Below are 19,896 nucleotides of genomic sequence, written 5' to 3' on the forward strand. Positions count from 1 at the left end.
TCTGAGAGGGACCATTTCCTCTGACATGTGTGGAGGGGAAGGAGGAGGCCACACTGATGATGTAGCTGTCTAACTCCAAGAGGCCAAGGGACCCAGAGCACTGACCGACAATTACTGACCGGCCCTGTGCCCCGGGGAGCACCGCAGACAGACTTGTATACTAAGTGCGATTCTGTTTTCTCCTTCTTGGCATCATTGATGAACTGTGCTCCCCGGAAAGAAACAGCAGTCTTTTCATAAAACTTCCGCCTTTTCTGGGCTCACAGAGACTCAACCACCAACCAAAGAGCATGCACAGGCTGGACCTAGGACCCCTACACATATGTAGCAGATGTGCAGCCTGGTCATCATGTGGGTCCCGTAACAAGGGGAGTAGGGGCTGTCTCTGACTCTGTTCCCTGCCTTTGGATCCCTTTCCCCTAGCTGGGCTTTCTTGTCTGTCTGGCCTCAGTGGAAGGGGATGCACTTTGTCCTGCTGAGACCTGAGGTGCCAGCGTGGGTTGGAACCCCTTGGGGGCCCCTCCTTCTCTAAGAAGTAGGCAGGTGAGGGAAGAATGGAGGAGGGGGCCATAAGGGTGGGGTTGGGAGAAGAGGGGGGAAGGGGCTGGGATCAGGCTGTGAAATGATTAAATAAATAAATAAAAATAGCATCCTCCCTTTCTAAATGGAACTAAAGAGGGTTTGGGGTAGGCAGTTCCCAACAATGAATGAAATCCAGTTATCAATTCACAAATTTAAAAAAAACAACAACCAATGGCTTAAAGAGCTGAGGCTGTAGCTGTGTTGTTGGAGTCCTTGCCTGGCACGCTCAAGCCTTCAGCCACTCAATCACCAGGAAAGGAGCGGGGTTTCGATTTCGCTTCTCTTTCTCTCCACTTGTGTTTGGGTGGCTGTTATTTTGCAATTTCTAACACTGGCTGCTGCGAAGAGCCTGGAGCAGAAGGAAGCTCAGCGAACTAGCCGAGTCCGCTGAAGTCCCTGCTGCAGAGCCAGTTCGCGGGTGAGTCATCACACGTTTATCCTAACGGACCTCGTGGGCGAAATTCCCGGGCGCACTCCACTCTAGGGTAGCGAGCGAGCGGGGCGGTGGGCGAGCGAGCCAGGGCAAACGGCGGCCCTCGCAGGTGACTCCGTCTTGTGGCGCTGTGCAGAGCGCCGCCTGGCGTCCCAGTGGAGCATGCGCTGCTTTCCTAGGTTGGCTCTTCAACCCTGGGAGGCTGAGGAAACAGCAAGTCCCCTCGTTGGTGGTGGGAACTTGGGAAGGAAGCCCTGTCTGGGCCCCAGGAGGCACACCCAGCAGTCCTGCAGTGTCTGTCTTGTCTGGTCGCTTCTCTCAGTTTTCTTTGTGTCCTCAACGCTTACTTGATAGCAGACATCTATCTCCAAAGATGTCACCAAGAGGCTTCATTTTAACTCATTCTTGTGGAGTCAGTCCCTGTTTACATATATCTGAATTCAGCCTGCAATGTTCCTGCTTCATTCTCTACTTAATTTACTCTAAGAAATGTGTGTGTGTGTGTGTGTGTGTGTGTGTGTGTTCATTCTCTGCCTTATTATCTCTCCCATTTGAAAACAGAGGCTCACAAAGACAGGAATTTGCACCCCTTCTGTTTACTCCTTGGTAACAGACACCTAAGTCAGTAAATTTCACATACTGAAGGAGACTTCAAAATCTTTCCAATGCCAGGAAACCTTCCTCCCCACTTTAGAACTTTATTTATGTGCATTTTGCCTCACTTGCTGCAAAACCTGAGTGCTCTCAAGCTCAGACGTGAGGGGTTTTGCTTTCTTCATTTTATTCTTTAAAAACCCAGTCAGTGCTTTTCACAGTTCAAATAAGACTCGTAAGATATTGTCTGTGAAATACTATAATGGGCTTAGAAAGGCTAAACTCATTTTCCCCCTTTTGAAACACACAGAAATTGATATATGTGTTGCCCAAACAAAGGCTGATAAGTGCCTGCCTTGAATAGTAAGAGATGACCCCAAGATCACATATTTCAATGAATGATTGCTTTGGGTTACAAGGTGCCATGGCATCTGCATCAATGATGGAGGCCCCCATTTGTCTGGTGGAAAACTGGAAAGAGCAGCTGATGGTAAATCCGGAGGCCATAAGGATTCTTGAGAAGATATCTCAGCCTCTGGTGGTGGTGGCCATTGTTGGTTTATATCGTACAGGAAAGTCCTACCTCATGAACCGTCTTGCAGGACAGAACCACGGTGAGTGTCCTTCGGGTGTGCTGGGATGGTTTCCTTGGGCTAGTGACAGGTGACACTTTTCTAAAGTCCTCTTAAGGAAGAGTCTAATCCCTCGCAAGAATGAAAATTCCCCATTCTTGTCGTAAATTTATAATTTCTAACCTATTAAAAAAACACATTCTTCTGAATATTGATAGTTCCTCAACTTCATCAAAAGATCTACCTCAACATTCCTCTTGATCCCCTCTATGCTGGCCTCATGAGCAGCTGAACCAAGAATGCCCATTCTTCCTCTTGTACCTTTGCCCAATCTTCTGGCACACTTCAAGCATGACTATTTCACCTGTCCTATTAGCAGAGAGATGGGCTGAAGGCTGTTTCATAGGGTTTTTTTATATCCAACATCCAAACTGGACTATCATCCATTCTCTCTCTCTCTCCTTGCTTCCTTCCTTATCCTTTCATCCCTTCCTTCTATCCTCCCTCTTGTTATCTGTTTCCCTCTCTCCTCCTTGCCCTCATTCTCCCCATTCTTCTTCTGCCTCCTACACAGACCATTTGCCTTCATCTTTCTGTTTGAGGGGCTCTTGATCATCCATAGGAGGAAGATATTTTTCATTTCCTGGAATAAATAACTTCATAAAAATTTAAGGGATTTGGAGTGGAGAGCCCTAAGAGACAGGTATTAGAAAGCTAAGTTTCAACAATATTGCTTTTAGTTTTTTTTGCTCAAGATAACTTTGGTAACTAAATTAGTTTTCCAGTGCTCTGCTAAGGGAATCCATGATTTAAAAACACATCACATATTTGAACTGTTTTCCTACATTTCCATATCACCGGAATAAAGAAAGAGATTAGCTTCCAGAAAATGTCCGTGAACAGGTCCACATTGCTCTTTGTCTCTGTGGGTGACTCGCTTTAAAATGCTTTACTCATGACTGAGAATAGTCACACATACCATTTTTATGGCAGGGCACTCAGGCAGCAGTATCAACCTAGGTCAGCCAGAAGAATTTATATAAGGTCTGGATTAAAGGGCAGACTTTGTGCTTTCTTCTGCTGAGAGCACATGGAGTGGCAATCCTGAACTATGCACTGGGAATTTTATGCCGTCTGTTATCATCTCAGTGGAAGAAGGATTCTGTGTGGCAGATGGGCAGAGTCTTAAAGCAGTAGACGCAGTGTGTTGTCCACTGGTTCCTGGGTGTACTTCTCAATCCTCTCTACTGTGGGTTTAAGCTGTTGAGAAGAAAGAGCAACAGGTGTCGCATGTAATCCCCTCTTTCCAGTCAGTTGTTTCCCAATGATGAGGCAATGGACACAAAACTCATCAAAATAATCAAATTAACAAGAAAGGGGAATTAAAAATGAGCAAAAGCTAACATGCCCATTGGGGGCTTGGCAGGACATAGGAGCCCACTCTGCCAGCCAGCTGTCCATCAACATGACAAATGCCTGGGAGAAATGGATATCAAAGACAGAAGTGTGTTTTGACTGGCAGTGTTTAGGTTTCAGTTCTTGGGTAATTGGCCCCAGTGACCTGCTGGGAAAGACATTTTAGCAGGGAGCCATGGCAAAGCTGTGCTGCTCTATTGGTTTTGAGCTAACCATTAAGAGAGCAACAATAACAAAAGCAACAACACTATCAAAGAGACAGCATTCTACAATCTCCCCTTAAGGCATACCAGAAGACATCCCACTTGGCCTCACCTCTTAATGTTTCCATAGCTATTCACTTCACCATTTTTGGAACAGGAGTTGAACACGTCAGCTTTGGGTTGATAGTTCAGATCCAAATTATAGCACACGTTCATGGAGTAATCGAAAAACATGGCCTGCTGGTACAGTTCCCAATGAAGGGCAAAGGGAACCAACAGGTGTGAGCAAATTTCTGGTGAGTGGCAGTAGGCATGGCCAGGTTGGAAGCAGGTAAAGGATGAGAGTCAGTGTGTGGCAAGAGAAATATTGAATGGAGCTACCCGAAGGGAACTATGAGCAGAGGTAGAGGAATAACCCGTTGGCATACTATAGCTCACCAGAACGAAGCTGAGGGAACCCAGGCCTGTTCTGTGGCTATTTACTGCTGTTTCTCCGTGGTTGAACTCCACCAGAGGCAAGAGGACCCAGGAGGTCCTGGACTCAGATAAACTCTTTAATACAGTCATTTCGGGGAGTTGTAAGAATGAGGTAAGCAGAAGTTACCACATGTTCCTTGGAAGAGTTTATTCCATATAGACTAAATTTGTTGTCCTTGATGAAATAAAAGCAAACCCTTTTCTTGCTGTTTGTTAAATGTTCTCGGCACTCTACCAGCCCCGGTCTTCTTGCTTTTATTGTTTTTTCCTTCCCCTCAGGCTTCTCCTTGGGCTCCACAGTGCAATCTAAAACCAAGGGCATCTGGATGTGGTGTGTGCCTCACCCCACTAAGCCAACCCACACCCTGGTCCTTCTGGACACGGAGGGCCTTGGTGATGTAGAAAAGGTGAGGTATCGCTTTCAATATCCTGGTGGGTAGGGTCTTTTAGAGGACCTCTGTGGAGGGCTCCTGTCTGTTCCTTGTCTTCTCCTATGTCCGATGTCTACCCTGTTTGCCCTTCTGAAGGAGAATTAAGCATCTTCCCTAGGGTCCTCTTTGTTGTTTACCTTCTTTAAGACTATAGATTTTATTATGTTTATCCCATATTATATGGCTAATATCCACTTTTAAGTGAGTATATACCACATGTGTCTTTCTGCTTCTGGGTTACCTCACTCAGGATGATCTTTTCTAGTTCCCACCATTTGCCTGCAAGTTTCATGATTTCCTTGTTTTTAATTGCTGAGTAGTATCCCACTGGGTAAATGTACCACACTTTCTGTATCCATTCCTCCATTGAGGGACATCTAAGTTGTTTCCAGATTCTGGCTATTACTTAATTGAGCAAATGTCCTTATTGAATGGTGGGTCATCTTTTAAGTACATGCCTAGGAGTGATATAGCTGGATCTTGAGGTGTCACTATTCCTAATTTTCATAGCCAAACTTTGGGCAGAGTGCAGGAATCCTTATGGAAGAAGAGGGAGATAGAAAGACCTGGAGGGGACAGGAACTCCACAAGGAGAACAACAGAGCCAAAACACCTGGGCCCAAGGGGACCTGCAGAGACCCATACTCCAACCAAGGACCATGCATGGAGAGGACCTATGTCCCCTGTTCAAAGGAAGCCAATTGGCTGCTCAGCTCCCAAGTGGGTGTCCTAGTAAGGGTTACAAAGTCTGTCTCTGACATGGACTCAGTGGCTGACTTTTTTTTTTGTGGCCGACTCTTTGATCACCTCCCTCTTATGGGTGCAGGCTTGCTAAGCCACAGAGGAAGACAGTGCAGCCAGCCTTGAAACCTGACAAATTAGGGTCAGAAAGGAGAGGAGGTCCTCCGCTATCAGGGAACTAGGGAAAGGGCATGGGGGAGAAGAAAGAGGGTGGATGGGACTGGGAGGAGACAAGGGAGGGGGCTACAAAGGGGATACAAAGTGAGTAAATTGTAATAAATAATTTAATTAAATTTAAAAAAACAAAAAAGAAAAGGTGAGGTAGTGTTTCTCTAATATAAGGATTTTTTTGCTCTAAATTCTCATATTAACTCATTTCCTCTATGTGCCTTTCTGTGCTATTTTTTGTTTTGTTTTGTTTTGTTGTTATTTATAACTTTGGGTCTCTTCCTGGTAGAAATTATTGTGGTTGCATTTATATGATGAAATGTTTATTTTCTACTGAAAAAAAAAAATCATCTTCCAGAGGGCAACCATATGAAAACTGATAGCCACAAAATGGGCCTCTTCATTTTGTCAGAGATACAATGAAGAGTTATACTTAACAGTATAGGGTTTGTGTCTATAATTGAGATAAAATTTATAAGGTGTACCTGCCCATTTTTTTTACTGCATACTGTATTCCATGCACTTAGGAAATGTTTTACGCACACAGAATATTTTGTCTTTTTATCAGTCAGTTCTGGGTACTAAACCCAGGGCCTAGGACATGCCAGCCAAGATTCCTACCACTAAGCTATATCCTAACTCTATCAGTTAGTTTAGTTGGTAAACAGTGAAGGGAATCAGTGTAAGTACTAGTAAGGAGGACTAAATACAGAATTATCTTCAAAATTTGCTGTTTCTCTCAGGCTCACAAATAGTCGAGTCTGAAACAATTGGATAAATGAGTGACTATTAGACTCTTAATTCCCTTGTTCTTATGTGTCTTCCAGGGTGACCCTAAGAATGACTCATGGATCTTCACCCTGGCCGTGCTTCTAAGCAGCACCTTGGTCTACAACAGCATGAGCACCATCAACCACCAGGCCCTGGAGCAGCTGCAGTATCCTCCCAGGGGCCAGATGCCATGTTTCATTGAGTTGGGGAGGAAGGCAACTTACTGCCTGCTCTCTAGTCTGTTGCTCTTAGTCTAAGTCAGTAATTCTTGATTGAATTAGCATAGACACCAGACAAAGAGGAATATTTTTAACAATTGATTCTACATGTGACCTGGAAGGAATGTTGTTTCCTATCCTTAGCTTCCACCTCAGCTATGTGACTGAATTAACGCAGCTAATCCGGGCAAAAGCCAACCCCAGAGAGGACAAAGTAGGGGACTCTAGTGAGTTCGTGGGTTTCTTTCCAGACTTCATCTGGGCTGTTCGAGATTTTGTTCTGGAGCTGAAGTTAGATGGACGTGTAATCACGGAAGATGAGTACCTGGAGAATGCCCTGAAGCTCATCCCAGGTATCAGTGAGTGAGGGAAATTTCGACAGGGAAGTAGAATCAAGTAAGCCCTGATCACTTGACATACCTGCTTGAGACTGGATTAAAGCTCCAGTTAATGGTGATGACAACTGACAAGAAGCCATTGTTACTCAAAAGTATCTAGAGGCTAAGATTTAAACCCACTTTAACTTAGGACATGTCATATCAAATACCTTTATACCCATTAGTACTACAAAATAAAACAAAAATAGGGGAGAATTGCAATCAATGTGACTACTTCCTAAGCCCTATGTATTTGCTACTTATTATATGTTCTTCATAGTCTGTTTTGAGAAGAGTGGTTCATCAAGTAAGTGAGAAAACCTAAATTCACAAGAAAAATCTATTGACATAATTATTCAAAGATTTCTAATTCAGCTTGTTTTACTAGCTCAAATAGTTATCCTTTCCAGTGGACGTATGTGCATAAACTTGGTATCTCTGGATGGATGAGGGTGGGGGAGTAGATATATGTTTCTACTAATACAAAATGTTTCAGTTTTCACCAAAATTTCACACACAACCCCCCCCCCAGCCCTTTGCAGCATGCTGGCATGTTAACATTACAAATTCCTGACATGAATTATATTTAGTAGGATAGATTAGTACCTAGAATCAATATCTGTCTGTATTCATTCATCTATTATTTAGACAAGTATTTATTTTAAACAACTAACGTATGCCACAGAGTCTCTGCAAAACAATGTCAAGGCCGATACAGTGACTAAGTTTTGAGGTCTCCAAATACTCTGGTTACTTTAAAGCTGTTGGCATAGCCAGTGAGATGAAGCAAGACTTCCAAGCATTGCAGCTACAGTCTGTCAGACATTCTGGGGAAGTTACCAGTCACCTTATCTTCCAGCTGTCTCCTCAATGAGGGCTCTTTTATTTTTTATTTTTTACAGGAAAGAATCCCAAAGTCCAAAAGTCCAACATGACCAGAGAATGTATCAGATGTTTCTTTCCAGTACGGAAGTGCTTTGTCTTCGACCGACCTACAAGTGACAAAAACTTATTGTTCCATATTGAAAAGCTTCCAGAAAACCAACTGGAATGGAATTTCCAGGAGGAATCAAAAAGATTCTGTTCCTACATCTTCACCAATGCAAAGAGCAAGACTCTGACAGGGGGGATTGTTGTCACGGGAAATCGTGAGTTTCTTTTGTCACAAACGTTTTTCTGAGGCTGAAAGCATGTGATGGAGTGGTGATTCTTTTGTAGTCTTGACAGTTTGTTTGCTTATGTAAAGGAAGATGGAGAGATAAATGTTCCTATCACACATACATATTCCATACATGAACTTTCTCCATATGAGTATTTATTGAGGTCTAGCAGATCACACAACTAATACCTAATGACTGGACAGAAATCTACAAGATGACTTGGGGTCCTCCAGGAAAAGGGTCTCAGTTTGATCACACATATTATTTATGGACTGATACCAGTCAGAAAACAAGCAGGCCAAGAGACCTATGCAATTTGAGAAGCCGATTTAAACAAGACTCATAGACACTCTGTCTACGTAATCATACTTCAATCCTGAGATGGATCCATAAATGGTTCCATTGACCCTTCCCACAGGTCAGTCAAACGAGACCCTAAGAAAGGGGGTGAGAATGGGGTGGGACAAGAGATGCAAAGAATGGAGACAAGACAGGTTTCTGATCAAGTCTCGTTTATTGAAGGCAAAGCATACACTTATTACAACAAAGAATCACAAGTAAATCTTCTCACCATAACAGTATTTGCATCAACTGGCAAGGTATCTGAGAATTCACTCAAGGCTACATGAAGTTTGCTATCTGGTTCCGAGGGTTGCAAGGAGCTTACTATCTAGTTCTCAGGCTCAGAACACCACACTCCCGAGGACTGCCAAGGACAGTCCTTGAGAAATGGAAATTTAGATTAAACCCATATCTGCCAAGACCAGAAGCAGAATCCCAAGTACCAGACTCCTTCAGTTCCCCACGATAACAGCCTGTCATTTGACTTACAGGAAAGTCCTAGCTGGCAGAGAAATAGAAAGCTTAAGCTTGGTTAGCAAAGAAAATGGTAATGACCTCTAAAATGGCTGAGCTAGAGTCAAGCCAAAATAGCCATGCCAGAAGGAGCTTCCCACATTCCATGTTCTATATTCCGATTTCAAAATTCTGGTATTTTTCTGATGAGATTTGAATTTTCATTTGGAATTTGATCTCACAAAAAATGACATTTACTTTCTCTTTCTAACAAACTTTTATTTTATTTATGTGGTAGAGTGGTCCCACCCCCAAAACCTCTTGGTTGTAATCACTGATAATTTTTAATGTACTGAATTTGAGAACTACAAAGGAAAAGAAGTTGCTTTTATTAAGTAGACACAGATTCCAGGAGGGCATGAAGAGAGAACAGAAGATACGGAAGAAGTAAGAGGAGAAGAAAACTTCAAGATGAATAGAATGTTGTTGCTTTAGATAATGTTATGCCTAAAGCTTATAAAAACAATTAGTGAGAATTTTGCATTTCTTAATGATGTTTTTCTCAGGGCTGGGGACTCTGGTGCAGACCTACGTGGATGCCATCAACAGCGGGACTGTGCCGTGTTTGGAGAATGCAGTGACGACCCTGGCTGAGCGTGAGAACTCCATAGCTGTGCAGAAGGCAGCTGACCACTACAGTGAGCAGATGGCCCAGCGAGTGAGGCTCCCCACGGACACGCTCCAGGAGCTGCTGAATGTGCACGCAGCCTGCGAGAAGGAAGCCATTGCTGTCTTCATGGAGCATTCCTTCAAGGACGATGAGCAGGAGTTCCAGAAGAGGCTTGTGGTAATACATCTCAGCATGTATCTTTCCTGATCCATTCACTTCTGATGTGACCCCAGACTCCGATTTTCTGATCTCAAGGTCTGCATGTCTCTCATTAGAATTCTTGTGGGTGATTTGACTCATTGGCTAGAGTTTGCCCTCTCTCAAAACAAGAGCAGTTCATTGTTTTTATCACTGGGAAACAAGCTCTCATGTGCTCAGTACCTTGAAACAGTATGCATTTTACAACTTCAAAGTTCACAACAGAGGTGAAGCGAGAGTGTGTTGGTTTCTGCTTGATGCACTACAAACAGAAAAGATGATGTCAGATGGACTTAGTTCTGATCTGTAGGCTAGCAGGAAGCCCTCTGCACTTGTCAGCAAACAAGGGAGCCCTGGGACCTTTTCTTGTTTCTATACATCATGATTTTTCTTTCTGCCACAGCCAGACAAAACTTAAGAGTTGGAAGTCCTGGGTGGCTAGGTCACCCTGGGCTGGATAATAGAATGCATCACAGCACCACTATCCTTCATACTTACTAGCCCAGGGTGATAAGAGCATTGACACCAAGAGACAGCCCTCAGGGAAGGACCGTGACCCACCAGACCAAAGGCAGCTTCCCTGAGAGTTGCTGGTCTCCCATTCATCTGAGTTTGAACCCTGAGGAACAGAAATCTCTTAGTTCATATTGAGGAAATTCATTAAGATTATCACTTTATGAGCACCAACAGACACGTAAAGGAATAAAACATACCTACTGTAGTATCCTGACATTCAATAATTATTGAGAGAATTCATGAGGGTTCAAAGCTCTCATGAGAGTCCACTTACCTCTGAAGAATTGGTTTGTCAGCCACACTGACCTCCATTCTCAGAGGAAATATCACCTCTAAACAAAAAGAGAAGTTACCTTTGTGTTGTTCATCACTGAAATCTGTGTCTCTGAATAAACCATAAACTTATGTCTTCCAACTCGATTTCACAGCTGCCAGGAAGGAACTTGAGGAGGTTAACAGACTTTATGAAGTCACTCAGAATTGATCAGACTGAGGGATAAAGCAAGTCTCCCAATCCTCCTGATCCTCCTCCCGTCCCTGTCCACTCTGGGGCTGTCACACGAGATCATCCAAGATGATCACAGTGGTAACTTTCTTTTAACAGGTTGTCTTGTCTTCCCCCACTCACCCGGCAGGCCACCATAGAGGAAAGGAAGGAAGCTTTCCGGCGACAGAATGAAGCAGCATCTGTCAGTCACTGCCAGGCTGAGCTGGAGAAGCTTTCAGAGACCCTGAGGGAGAGCATCTCACGTGGAGCCTTCTCTGTTCCCGGGGGACACAGCCTCTACTTAGAAGCCAGGAAGAAGGTTGAGCGGGACTATGAGCGAGTGCCCAGGAAGGGAGTGAAGGTGAGGTATGACAGACAGAAGAAATGGCTTACAAAGTTCAGCTGGAGTGCTAACTCCTCGGTACTAGTAGAACTAATCAAGGTCAAGATGAGTTCCCGCACAGCACACACTGGCACTCAGTTCTGGGTTCATTACAGGCAACTTGGCTGGAGTGCCAGTTTAATTCTCAGGATATATAAACTAAGTAGCAGACTTTCCACTCTTATCCGCTGGACAAATGTAATGCATGGGTGACGTAGCGTGTTGTCTATGACCACACTGCCATTCACTGGCAGGTACAGGTCAGTTATTAGAATCAAACAATTCTGTATTGTGAGGAAACTTTATGCTGTTGTGTATAATGACTGTAACCAGTTTCCACTCCACTAAGAGATCTACAAAGGTTCCTTTCTTTTCCACAAACTCAACCAAAACTTTTGAGATTTTGGTAGCTGGCATGGTCATAACAGTGGCATGACAGCTCACTGTGATTTTGGTTGCTATTTCACAAAGGATTGGTAATGCTGAGTACAAATACTTGTCACTGACCATTTGAATTTCTTGTTTTCAAAAATAACTTAACTTTTCAGGGCAATTATATATTTTATTATGTATACAATGTTCTGTCTGCATGTACACCTGAACACCAGAAGAGGGCACCAGATCTCATTGTAAATGGTTATTAGCCACCATGTGGTTGCTGGGAATTGAACTCAGCACCTCTGGAAGAGCAAGCAGTTCTCCTAACCTCTGAGCCATCTCTCCAGCCCCCAATTATGTGTTAAGCATTTTAAGCATGCTGGTTTTCCCTATTGTGTAAATTCTTCATCTTCTTCATATATTAAATCCTTATCAGCATGTGGCTTACAAACATTTTCTCTCTTTCTTTATGCCTCCCCTCATTCTATCAACCACTTCCTTCGCTGTACAGAAAGTTCATAGCTGGCTGTTGTCTCACTTATCTCTTTGTCTGTGCTTTTGGTGTTACATCTAAAACACTATCACAAAGCCAGTAGCACATGACTTTTCTTCTAACTTTTCTTTTAAGACTTTTAAAGTTACAGGCTTAGGTTCAATTTATTTTTTTTTAAATTTGTTTGTAGAAAGTGAAATACAAGGATGTAAGTTCATTATGTCTTGGCTACCAGTTTTCTTTTATTGGTGTATCTGTCTGTTTTTATACTAGGAACATGCTGTTTTGAGTACTAACTAAGAAAACTATATTATAGTACTTTATTGTCTGTCTATCTATATCATCTATTTATCTACATATCTACCTACCATCTATCTGTCATTTATTTTATATCAGTATAATAAATCACTATTCAGCATTAAAATGCTACTAATTATGAAAATATGAATGAATCTGGAAGACATTATATTTGTGGAAATAAGCCAGCTACCAAGACAAATACTTCATGTCATGGCTCACATTCAGTGGCACTACAGAGAAAGAGAGAACAACAAACAAAAACAAACAAATATTAACTGTCTTATTACTGTTGTATTGCTGTGAAGAAATACTATGATCAAGTCAAGTGTTATAAGTCTTTAAGTGGGTGCTTGCTTATAGTTTTAGAGGGTTAGTTCATAGTCATCATGGTGGGAAGGAGACAGGCATGACACTAGAACAGGAGCTGAGAGCTTTACGTCCTATGACAGGGAATAGGCACAGAAAGGGACTGAGACTTGTGCAGACTTTTGAAATGTCAAAGCCCACCCACAGTGATACACTATGTCCAACAAGGCCACACCTCCTAATCCTTCCCAAAAAGGTCCACCAACTGGGGAGCAAGCATTTGAACACATGGGCCCAATTCTCATTTCAACTACCACATTAACACAGAGTACAGTGGTGGCTACTGTGTCTAAGAAATAAAGAGAAAAAGGAGATATTTTTCAAGAGGTGTGAATATATAGTTATAAGACAAATTAGTGTTGAAAGTCAAATGGTGACTTTCCATTATATAACTGAAAGCTGGAAAAGTGTAGACCTCAAGTGTGATTATAGCAAAAGAGAGTAACTCTTTGAGGCAACTGACACATAAATTTTTTATTATATCAATTACTTAACAATATATAACAGACCAAAACATTATGTTGTGTGCCTTAAACAGGTACAGTTTTCATTTGTTAATAATACCACAATAAAGATGGAAAAAAGAAAACTAAGAAAGCAATCTAGAAATATCAGCATAGGCCATTTGTAATACAAAGTGACATGTCTGCAGATGTTATCTTAGCTATAAAGTCTGTGACACCCATAAACGTAGGAGAGAAAATATATTCAAACATGGTAAACAATGAAGGCTATGTGCCTGTGGAACTGCACGTAACTATGCCTGGAGCTGTAACCTGGGGCAGCTGGTGGGCAGCATCTCTGGGAAGAGAAGCTGTGAAGCTAGCAAGGAGGCTGAGGCAGAGGGCTTTCATGTCTAGGAAGAGCATGAACTTTTTGTTATAGCCATGGAATTAAAGGAACATCGTGGGCCACAACTCAAAAGAACAGATGTTTTATTGGTCAATAAATACCTCAAGAGAAGACTAAGTCTTTAGTGCCTAAATTACATTTTCTCTTCTTGCATCCCAGGCAAAAGAGGTTCTCAAGAGTTTCCTACAGTCTCAGGCTACTATGGAGAACTCCATCCTGCAGTCAGACAAAGCCCTTACAGATGGAGAGAGGGCCATAGCAGGTAGGGGAGAGGGTTTAACTGTTGGAGAGGCACGTGCATTCTGCAAAGCCCTCTGACAGATGCACAGATAGGGACTTCTGGAACAAGGAGTTTCCCCTTGCTGGGGGTCATGACCTCTCCTGGATGTGCAAACAAAAAGGGGTGTTGGTGCTGGGTTGTGTGTCCACTCAATCGGTGCCTTTCCATCGTGATGGGAACCACAATGCCGCTGGCCTGACTAATGGGAGTACTCGGAGGTTTCCCTATGAGCCTTTGCTGCATTCTCACTGTGATTTCTTCCCTCTCTCAAACATCTGTGGAACAGCTGAGCGGACAAAAAAGGAGGTGGCTGAGAAGGAACGAGAGCTGCTGAGACAGAAACAGAAAGAGCAAGAGCAAGTGATGGAGGCTCAAGAGAGAAGCTTCCGAGAAAACATTGCTAAACTTCAGGAGAAGATGGAGGAGGAGAAGCAGAAGTTGTTGAAGGAGCAGGAGAGGATGCTGGAGCACAAGTTGAAGGTAAGTGTGGATGGGGCTGTGACTCAGCAGGAAGGAACGCGTTAATTGTGAGCCTGTTAATCGTGAGCCTGTGACGTCAGCTGTGAATGTTATGTCAAAGTTCATCTGGGTCTTACTGAAGCCTGTGAGGACACAAGACCCTAGCATCTAGGCAGGGTTAGACTGTGGGCTATATGGACAATGTCCCCAGGGTTCCGAGCTGCTCTCGGTTGAGTGTCTAGGGAAGTCTTCTTGTGTTAACAGTTGATCCTTCCCACTAGTCTTTAGGATTCTAGGTTTAACCTTCCAAGAGACATGAGGTGGGCCCATCTAGTGTGAATGTATAAGATTTAGCTCAGTATAAAACAGAGGAAGAGGAGGAGGATGGCTCTGTCAGTAAAGCTCTCATTGTGCATGCATGGGGAGCAAATTTGGATCTTGGTAAAAATCTGGGAGAACTGACATGTGCCAGTGACCTGGCACTTTGGGGGAAGAGACAAGAGGAGCCCTGGGGCTTTCTAGCCAGCCAGCCTAGTAGAATCAACCAGCTATAGAACTGAGGAGAGAATTTACTTTAATATGAAGCTGTAGAGTTGGCTCAGTTGTTAAGAGCACTCATTGCTCTTCCAGAGGACCCAGGTTTAGTTTCCGTCAAGCACATGACATCTTACACTGTCCAAAACCAGAATTTTGGGGGATCTGATACCCTCTTTTCACATCTATGGGGACCAGACACACACATAATATGCATACATGCAAGCAAAGTACTCAAACACATAAAATAAAAATAAATATATTTTATAAAAATAAGGTGGAAGCAATTGAAGAAGATACGTAACATCAACCTTTGGCCTTCATAGACATGAACAAACACACGCATGTGTGCCCACCCGTACACATGTTCACACATGCATGCGCAAAGAGACAGTCATTAATTATAATCATAATAATACTACAAAAAATAAAGAATGGCAACCTCACAAAATGCTCTATTTCTTCCCATGCCTTCTTGATTTTTCCTATACAACTGGATTAAAAGAAACTATCTGCCCCATCCTGGAGTTTAATAACCAGTGTCCTCCATGCAAGGTCATCACTCCCAGTATTTCTGAAACAATGGAAGGGACACCACCTCTTTGGAATTGAGAGTCAGTTTCAGTTCTCCTGCCTTCTTCAATCTCTCCCAGATGACTTTGTGTGTGTGTGTGTGTGTGTGTGTGTGTGTGTGTGTGTGTGTATGTGTGTGTGTATTGTAACAAAATTTTTCACTCTCTGTGAGGAGGTGCTGAGGAATCCTCCCAACTATGTGTAAAGCATGGATATTTCTTTTATTACGTGCAAATGTCTTGAAAATATCAAAGATCCTCTTGAAGTGGTAGAGAAGAAGATAAAGCCCATAAGCGAAAACTGTGAAATACAAAATTCTGCCTGAAAATAATGGTGGCTGTTTCCTTTACAGGTTCAACAAGAACTGCTTATTGAAGGATTCAGAGAGAAATCTGATATGTTAAATAATGAAATTAGTCAACTGAGAGAAGAGATGGAGAGAACTAGGAAAAAATCCTCACTGTTTGGGCACATCCTTAGCACAATTGGTGATGCTTTCATTATGATTTTACCAGGAGCTGGTAAAATATGGGGCGCAGGGCTGAAAGTCCTCAGCTCACTTATGCCATAGTCTGAGAGCTACTAGGAAGGAATTTATAAAAACTGGGATTCTATTATTTTGATACCATGACTCTGTGCCTTGTTTTTTTTTTTTTTTTTTTTAAATACATGTACTACTTGAATAAGCACTGTTATGTATGGGGTCAGAATTCCCAGTGTTATATAAGAGGTCAGGACTTGCATTATTAGTTAGATAATCAGTAGTGGTTTCATTGGAATTGAGAGTCAGTGTCAGTTCAATAACAGTTGTACTCTCAAGGTTAAAAATACAAACCAATGGTTAAAGAGTATAAGGGTCTGACATCCATAAACCCCATCAAATGTCACCGACAGAATCTATAATAAAGTTGGAAAGCACTCAGAATATAGTAAAGTTATAGCTAAAAAAGATGTAAGTAAATCAAAATAAACATGGCCAAATGGAGAAACATCAGCAACTGCATCCCAGTTCTACAGATAATTCATTGTGAAGGGCTCTTATAGAAACTAACAAGTAGGTTTTCATAGGCCAGTGTGAGAAGCGTGTTTGATTGATTGATAATAAAAGCTGTGCAGATGAAAATTATGAAGCATTGTGTCACTTTTGCTCCCTGCAGAGAAGTGCAATGTAGACAGGACCCTGGAACATAAAGGGTTAATTGAAATAGAGAGAAACTACTCTTTTCTAGGGAGACTATAAGAAACCTGGCCTTGTGGTTCTTGAGCCTATGGAGCTAGTTTGCAGGAGGGATGTGGAGGAGCGTGCAACCTTGGGATAAGGAAGCCCTAGAATGCTGGAGGAGAACCTAATTCACATTTGGTCTGAGAGACCAGAATGCTGTGAGAAACACGGTGGTGCTGTGGCCCACGAGGTTTTAGAAGAAAGCAAGGATTCCGTTGGGAACTGGGCATTCTGGCTTCATTCTGGCTCCATTCTGGCCACAAGACTGATTGCATTCTGCCAGGGTTCTGTATATACTTGTGATGTGAACTTGAAAGTAACTCTCTAGTTTCCTTGTCAGAGGAAACTACAGGATCAGCATCGGACTTCACAATGGCTGCTGCTGAGTGTTTTTATTAAGATCTATAGTGAGAGGGGTTTTTAAAAATAAGGAAAAAGTGAAGTTTAGAAAGGAAAGTTGTGTAATCAACTCTAAAAGTTTAGGCAGGTACAGCAAGCTGACACATCTTCACTTGTTAAAGAGACGCGTCAGTCTCTTCATTCCAATAGGAAAGCCCTAAAAACACAATCCAATCCATCCTGTCAAAGGCACCAACTTATAAAACTACAAATTTCTCTGAGAGTTGCAAAGCTGTGCTGAGACTATCTCAGAAGAGGTCCCTGCTTTAAAAAAAAACAACAAAAAACAAAGCAACAGAAACTAAAACCAAAACTACTTGGGGACTTAATTTTGTAGATTCACCCACCAAAGCACAAAGAAATCAGTGCCTCTGTGTCGAACGGAACCTGGCTGCCTCGCAAGTTAAAAGCAGTTCTTGGCAGCATAGCCGTTTGGCACCGGTTTTGCGGACGTGAAAGATTAAAGGGGTCACAGAGTCTTGCTGCACAGTTTTAGAGAGCTGCTGAGGTCAGGCAATGTGTGACAGGATCAGAGTCTTTGCAAGAAGGTCTTCTAGAGTCACTGCATGAAACTCAGAAGATGAAGCCTAGGTTACCGTAGAACCCCAGGATGTTGGCGACACCAGGAAGGTGAGCAGTCCCCTGAGGACAGAGGCATGTAATGAATCCAGGCCCAGAGAAACGCTATGTGTGCTACAGCGGAAGAGCTGGTGAGGCAAGGCTGGTTCTTTAGAACGCAGAGGATTCCATCACAAATCCCAGATGCCTGACAGGTAGCTGCAGGATCTAGTGTTTGCTCTGTGGGGAGTTCACCTTGCTTTGATATGATCACTCCATACCACACTCCCATTCTTCCACTTTCTTTTTTATGCTCAAAGTTAAGAGATAACAATAAGGTTTCAGAGAGGACTTGGACTTTTAAACTGTGTTCAAACTGTTAAAGATTCTTTGAGTGCGAACCGAATGCATTTTCGCACTATAAGTTGGTCGTGAGTATATGGGGCAAAGACCGAACCAGAATCAACTAAAATGGTGCAGGTGTGTCAGGTTGACAAGGGGTGGACTTCGGGTGGTTTGTGCTGTAGGATTTCCTAGACCACAAGCCTCTAGGAATGACTGCGAGAGACTATTTCAATTCGATTTGTTGCAGAGGCGAGACTCACCTTAAGTGTAGAAACACCTTTCCATGTGCTGGGGTCTTGGACTGGATGAAAATGAAAAAGCAAGCCGAAAAGCAGCGTTCCCTGCTCTCTGCTTTTTGACTGACGCTTGGCGTCGCCTGAGTCTCATGCTCCGGCCACCATGTCTACCCTGTCAGAATTAAAAATTGCCTCAAATAACAAACTAAAATTAACTTCCTTAAATCACGTATTTCATCGCAACAACAGAAGAAAAGGACTAATACAGTCTGCTTCCCTAGTGAGTCTCCCAAACATGCATGATCCGCAACAGGATTAGGAAGCCACAGATATGGAAATAATTGGCTTGAAATTGTAGCTGTTTGTGTACCAGGAAGACATGACAGTGAGAGAAAAACAAAAAGAAAACAACGAAAGCGCAGTAAAATCAGTCTCCACCCAGGCAGAAATTCCATCGTCAGTTGTCATCTATTGATTGTAGTTTGTAAGCAAAAGGCATTTGGAAATTAATGAACAATTATCGTTTTGATGGCATGACAGATAAATTTCAATCACTTTCTCAGTAATTTTGTGGGAGGACAAATTTACTGCTCTTGTATGTATTTTCTGAGCTACTTTCTCAGATTTTGTCTGTAGTGTGTCTTCCAAGTGCTGCCTTCTCACTGGTTAGGTTGAATTTTAATACCCCAGACAGAACTGATGTAATAAAAATAGAGGCTCTTTCATGTTTTGAAGTTTGGAGGGGGAATTTATTAGAAATACAAAGAAATAGGTACAGCTCAGTGGTGTAGCCCATATTTGGAGAGAGGAGGAAGGTGGATTACTGCAAACAAAAAAATAGGTTACATGTTTGTTCAAGAAAGCTGAAAAGAAGGAAGCAGGAATGCTGAGGGGGCAGCTGCACAGTCCTCTGAGCCTCTGCATCTTCAGACTACACTTTCCTGTGTAAGTACACATTACTTAAAAGAGGAGGGAAAGGTTTTTGACTGACCTGCCCACATATGGGCAGACCTCCATGAAGCAGAGACCTAGTCAGAGGTGGGCATAGGTAGGTTTTGTGCTCAGGTGTGTGGACATCAGCCAACCAGACGTAGCATTCAGGATAGGTTGAGCGACACAGGACAACAGCTACAGATGACAGTATGAGACATAACTATCATGAGCTATGAGGCTTTTTATTATGTCCCCTGTTCATGAAACTTTACATCTTTTTAAACAACACACCCTCCATTACCTATTATTTCCATAGGTCCTCACGTCAATTAGCAATTAACAATTTGCTGTTAATATAGAAAATACTCCCTGTGATAGTCACTGGTTTTGAGTCACATTCTTACCAAGCACTCAAGATAGAATTATCTTTTAAATACTTGTAAGAGGCTATTTACTTCATGCAATGGTCTGAATGTTTATGGACCCTAAATCATATTCTGAAACTAATAACCACCCAGAGACCTTGAAAAGTAATGGAACCAAGAAAGAGGAGCCCTTATGCAGAATCAAAGAGACTGGAATTCTTCCATTCCACCATAGAAGGGCACGGCTAAAAGCCACATCTAGAAACAGAAAGTGGACTCTTGCCAAACATCTTGTCTGCCAGTGACTAGCTCCTGTTCTCCAGAGATCCTGGAATTGTGAAAATAATACCTGCTGCACAAACAAAACCAATGATTTATGAATTGATTGTAATGGTCCTAACAGACTAAGACA

At 42.6% G+C, this 19,896-nt stretch overlaps 1 protein-coding gene across 1 annotated transcript; it reads left to right on the plus strand.

The window, feature by feature from the left end:
* The first annotated feature begins 684 nt into the window (after nucleotides 1-684).
* On the plus strand, nucleotides 685-16,552 carry LOC129692079 (guanylate-binding protein 4). The gene is made up of 11 exons (XM_055628340.1): nucleotides 685-1,000; nucleotides 2,029-2,223; nucleotides 4,557-4,684; nucleotides 6,445-6,554; nucleotides 6,763-6,959; nucleotides 7,886-8,131; nucleotides 9,505-9,785; nucleotides 10,958-11,170; nucleotides 13,740-13,842; nucleotides 14,147-14,340; nucleotides 15,779-16,552. Exons 2-11 carry the CDS (start codon nucleotides 2,034-2,036, stop codon nucleotides 15,995-15,997), a joined length of 1,881 nt encoding a protein of 626 aa, XP_055484315.1. The 5' UTR covers nucleotides 685-1,000; nucleotides 2,029-2,033; the 3' UTR covers nucleotides 15,998-16,552.
* The last annotated feature ends 3,344 nt before the right edge of the window (nucleotides 16,553-19,896 follow it).

This window comes from Psammomys obesus, unplaced genomic scaffold, assembly GCF_907164565.1.
Source record: "Psammomys obesus unplaced genomic scaffold, mPsaObe1.curated_primary_1811, whole genome shotgun sequence".
In the NCBI taxonomy this organism is placed as follows: domain Eukaryota; kingdom Metazoa; phylum Chordata; class Mammalia; order Rodentia; family Muridae; genus Psammomys; species Psammomys obesus.

Excerpts from the sequence above, each read along its gene's own strand:
- LOC129692079 (XM_055628340.1), top strand. The coding sequence starts at position 2,034 with ATGGCATCTGCATCAATGATGGAGGCCCCCATTTGTCTGGTGGAAAAC. Across the intron at positions 6,555-6,762 it reads CAGGCCCTGGAGCAGCTGCA|CTATGTGACTGAATTAACGC; the intron begins GTATCCTCCCAG and ends CTTCCACCTCAG. Across the intron at positions 8,132-9,504 it reads GATTGTTGTCACGGGAAATC|GGCTGGGGACTCTGGTGCAG; the intron begins GTGAGTTTCTTT and ends TGTTTTTCTCAG.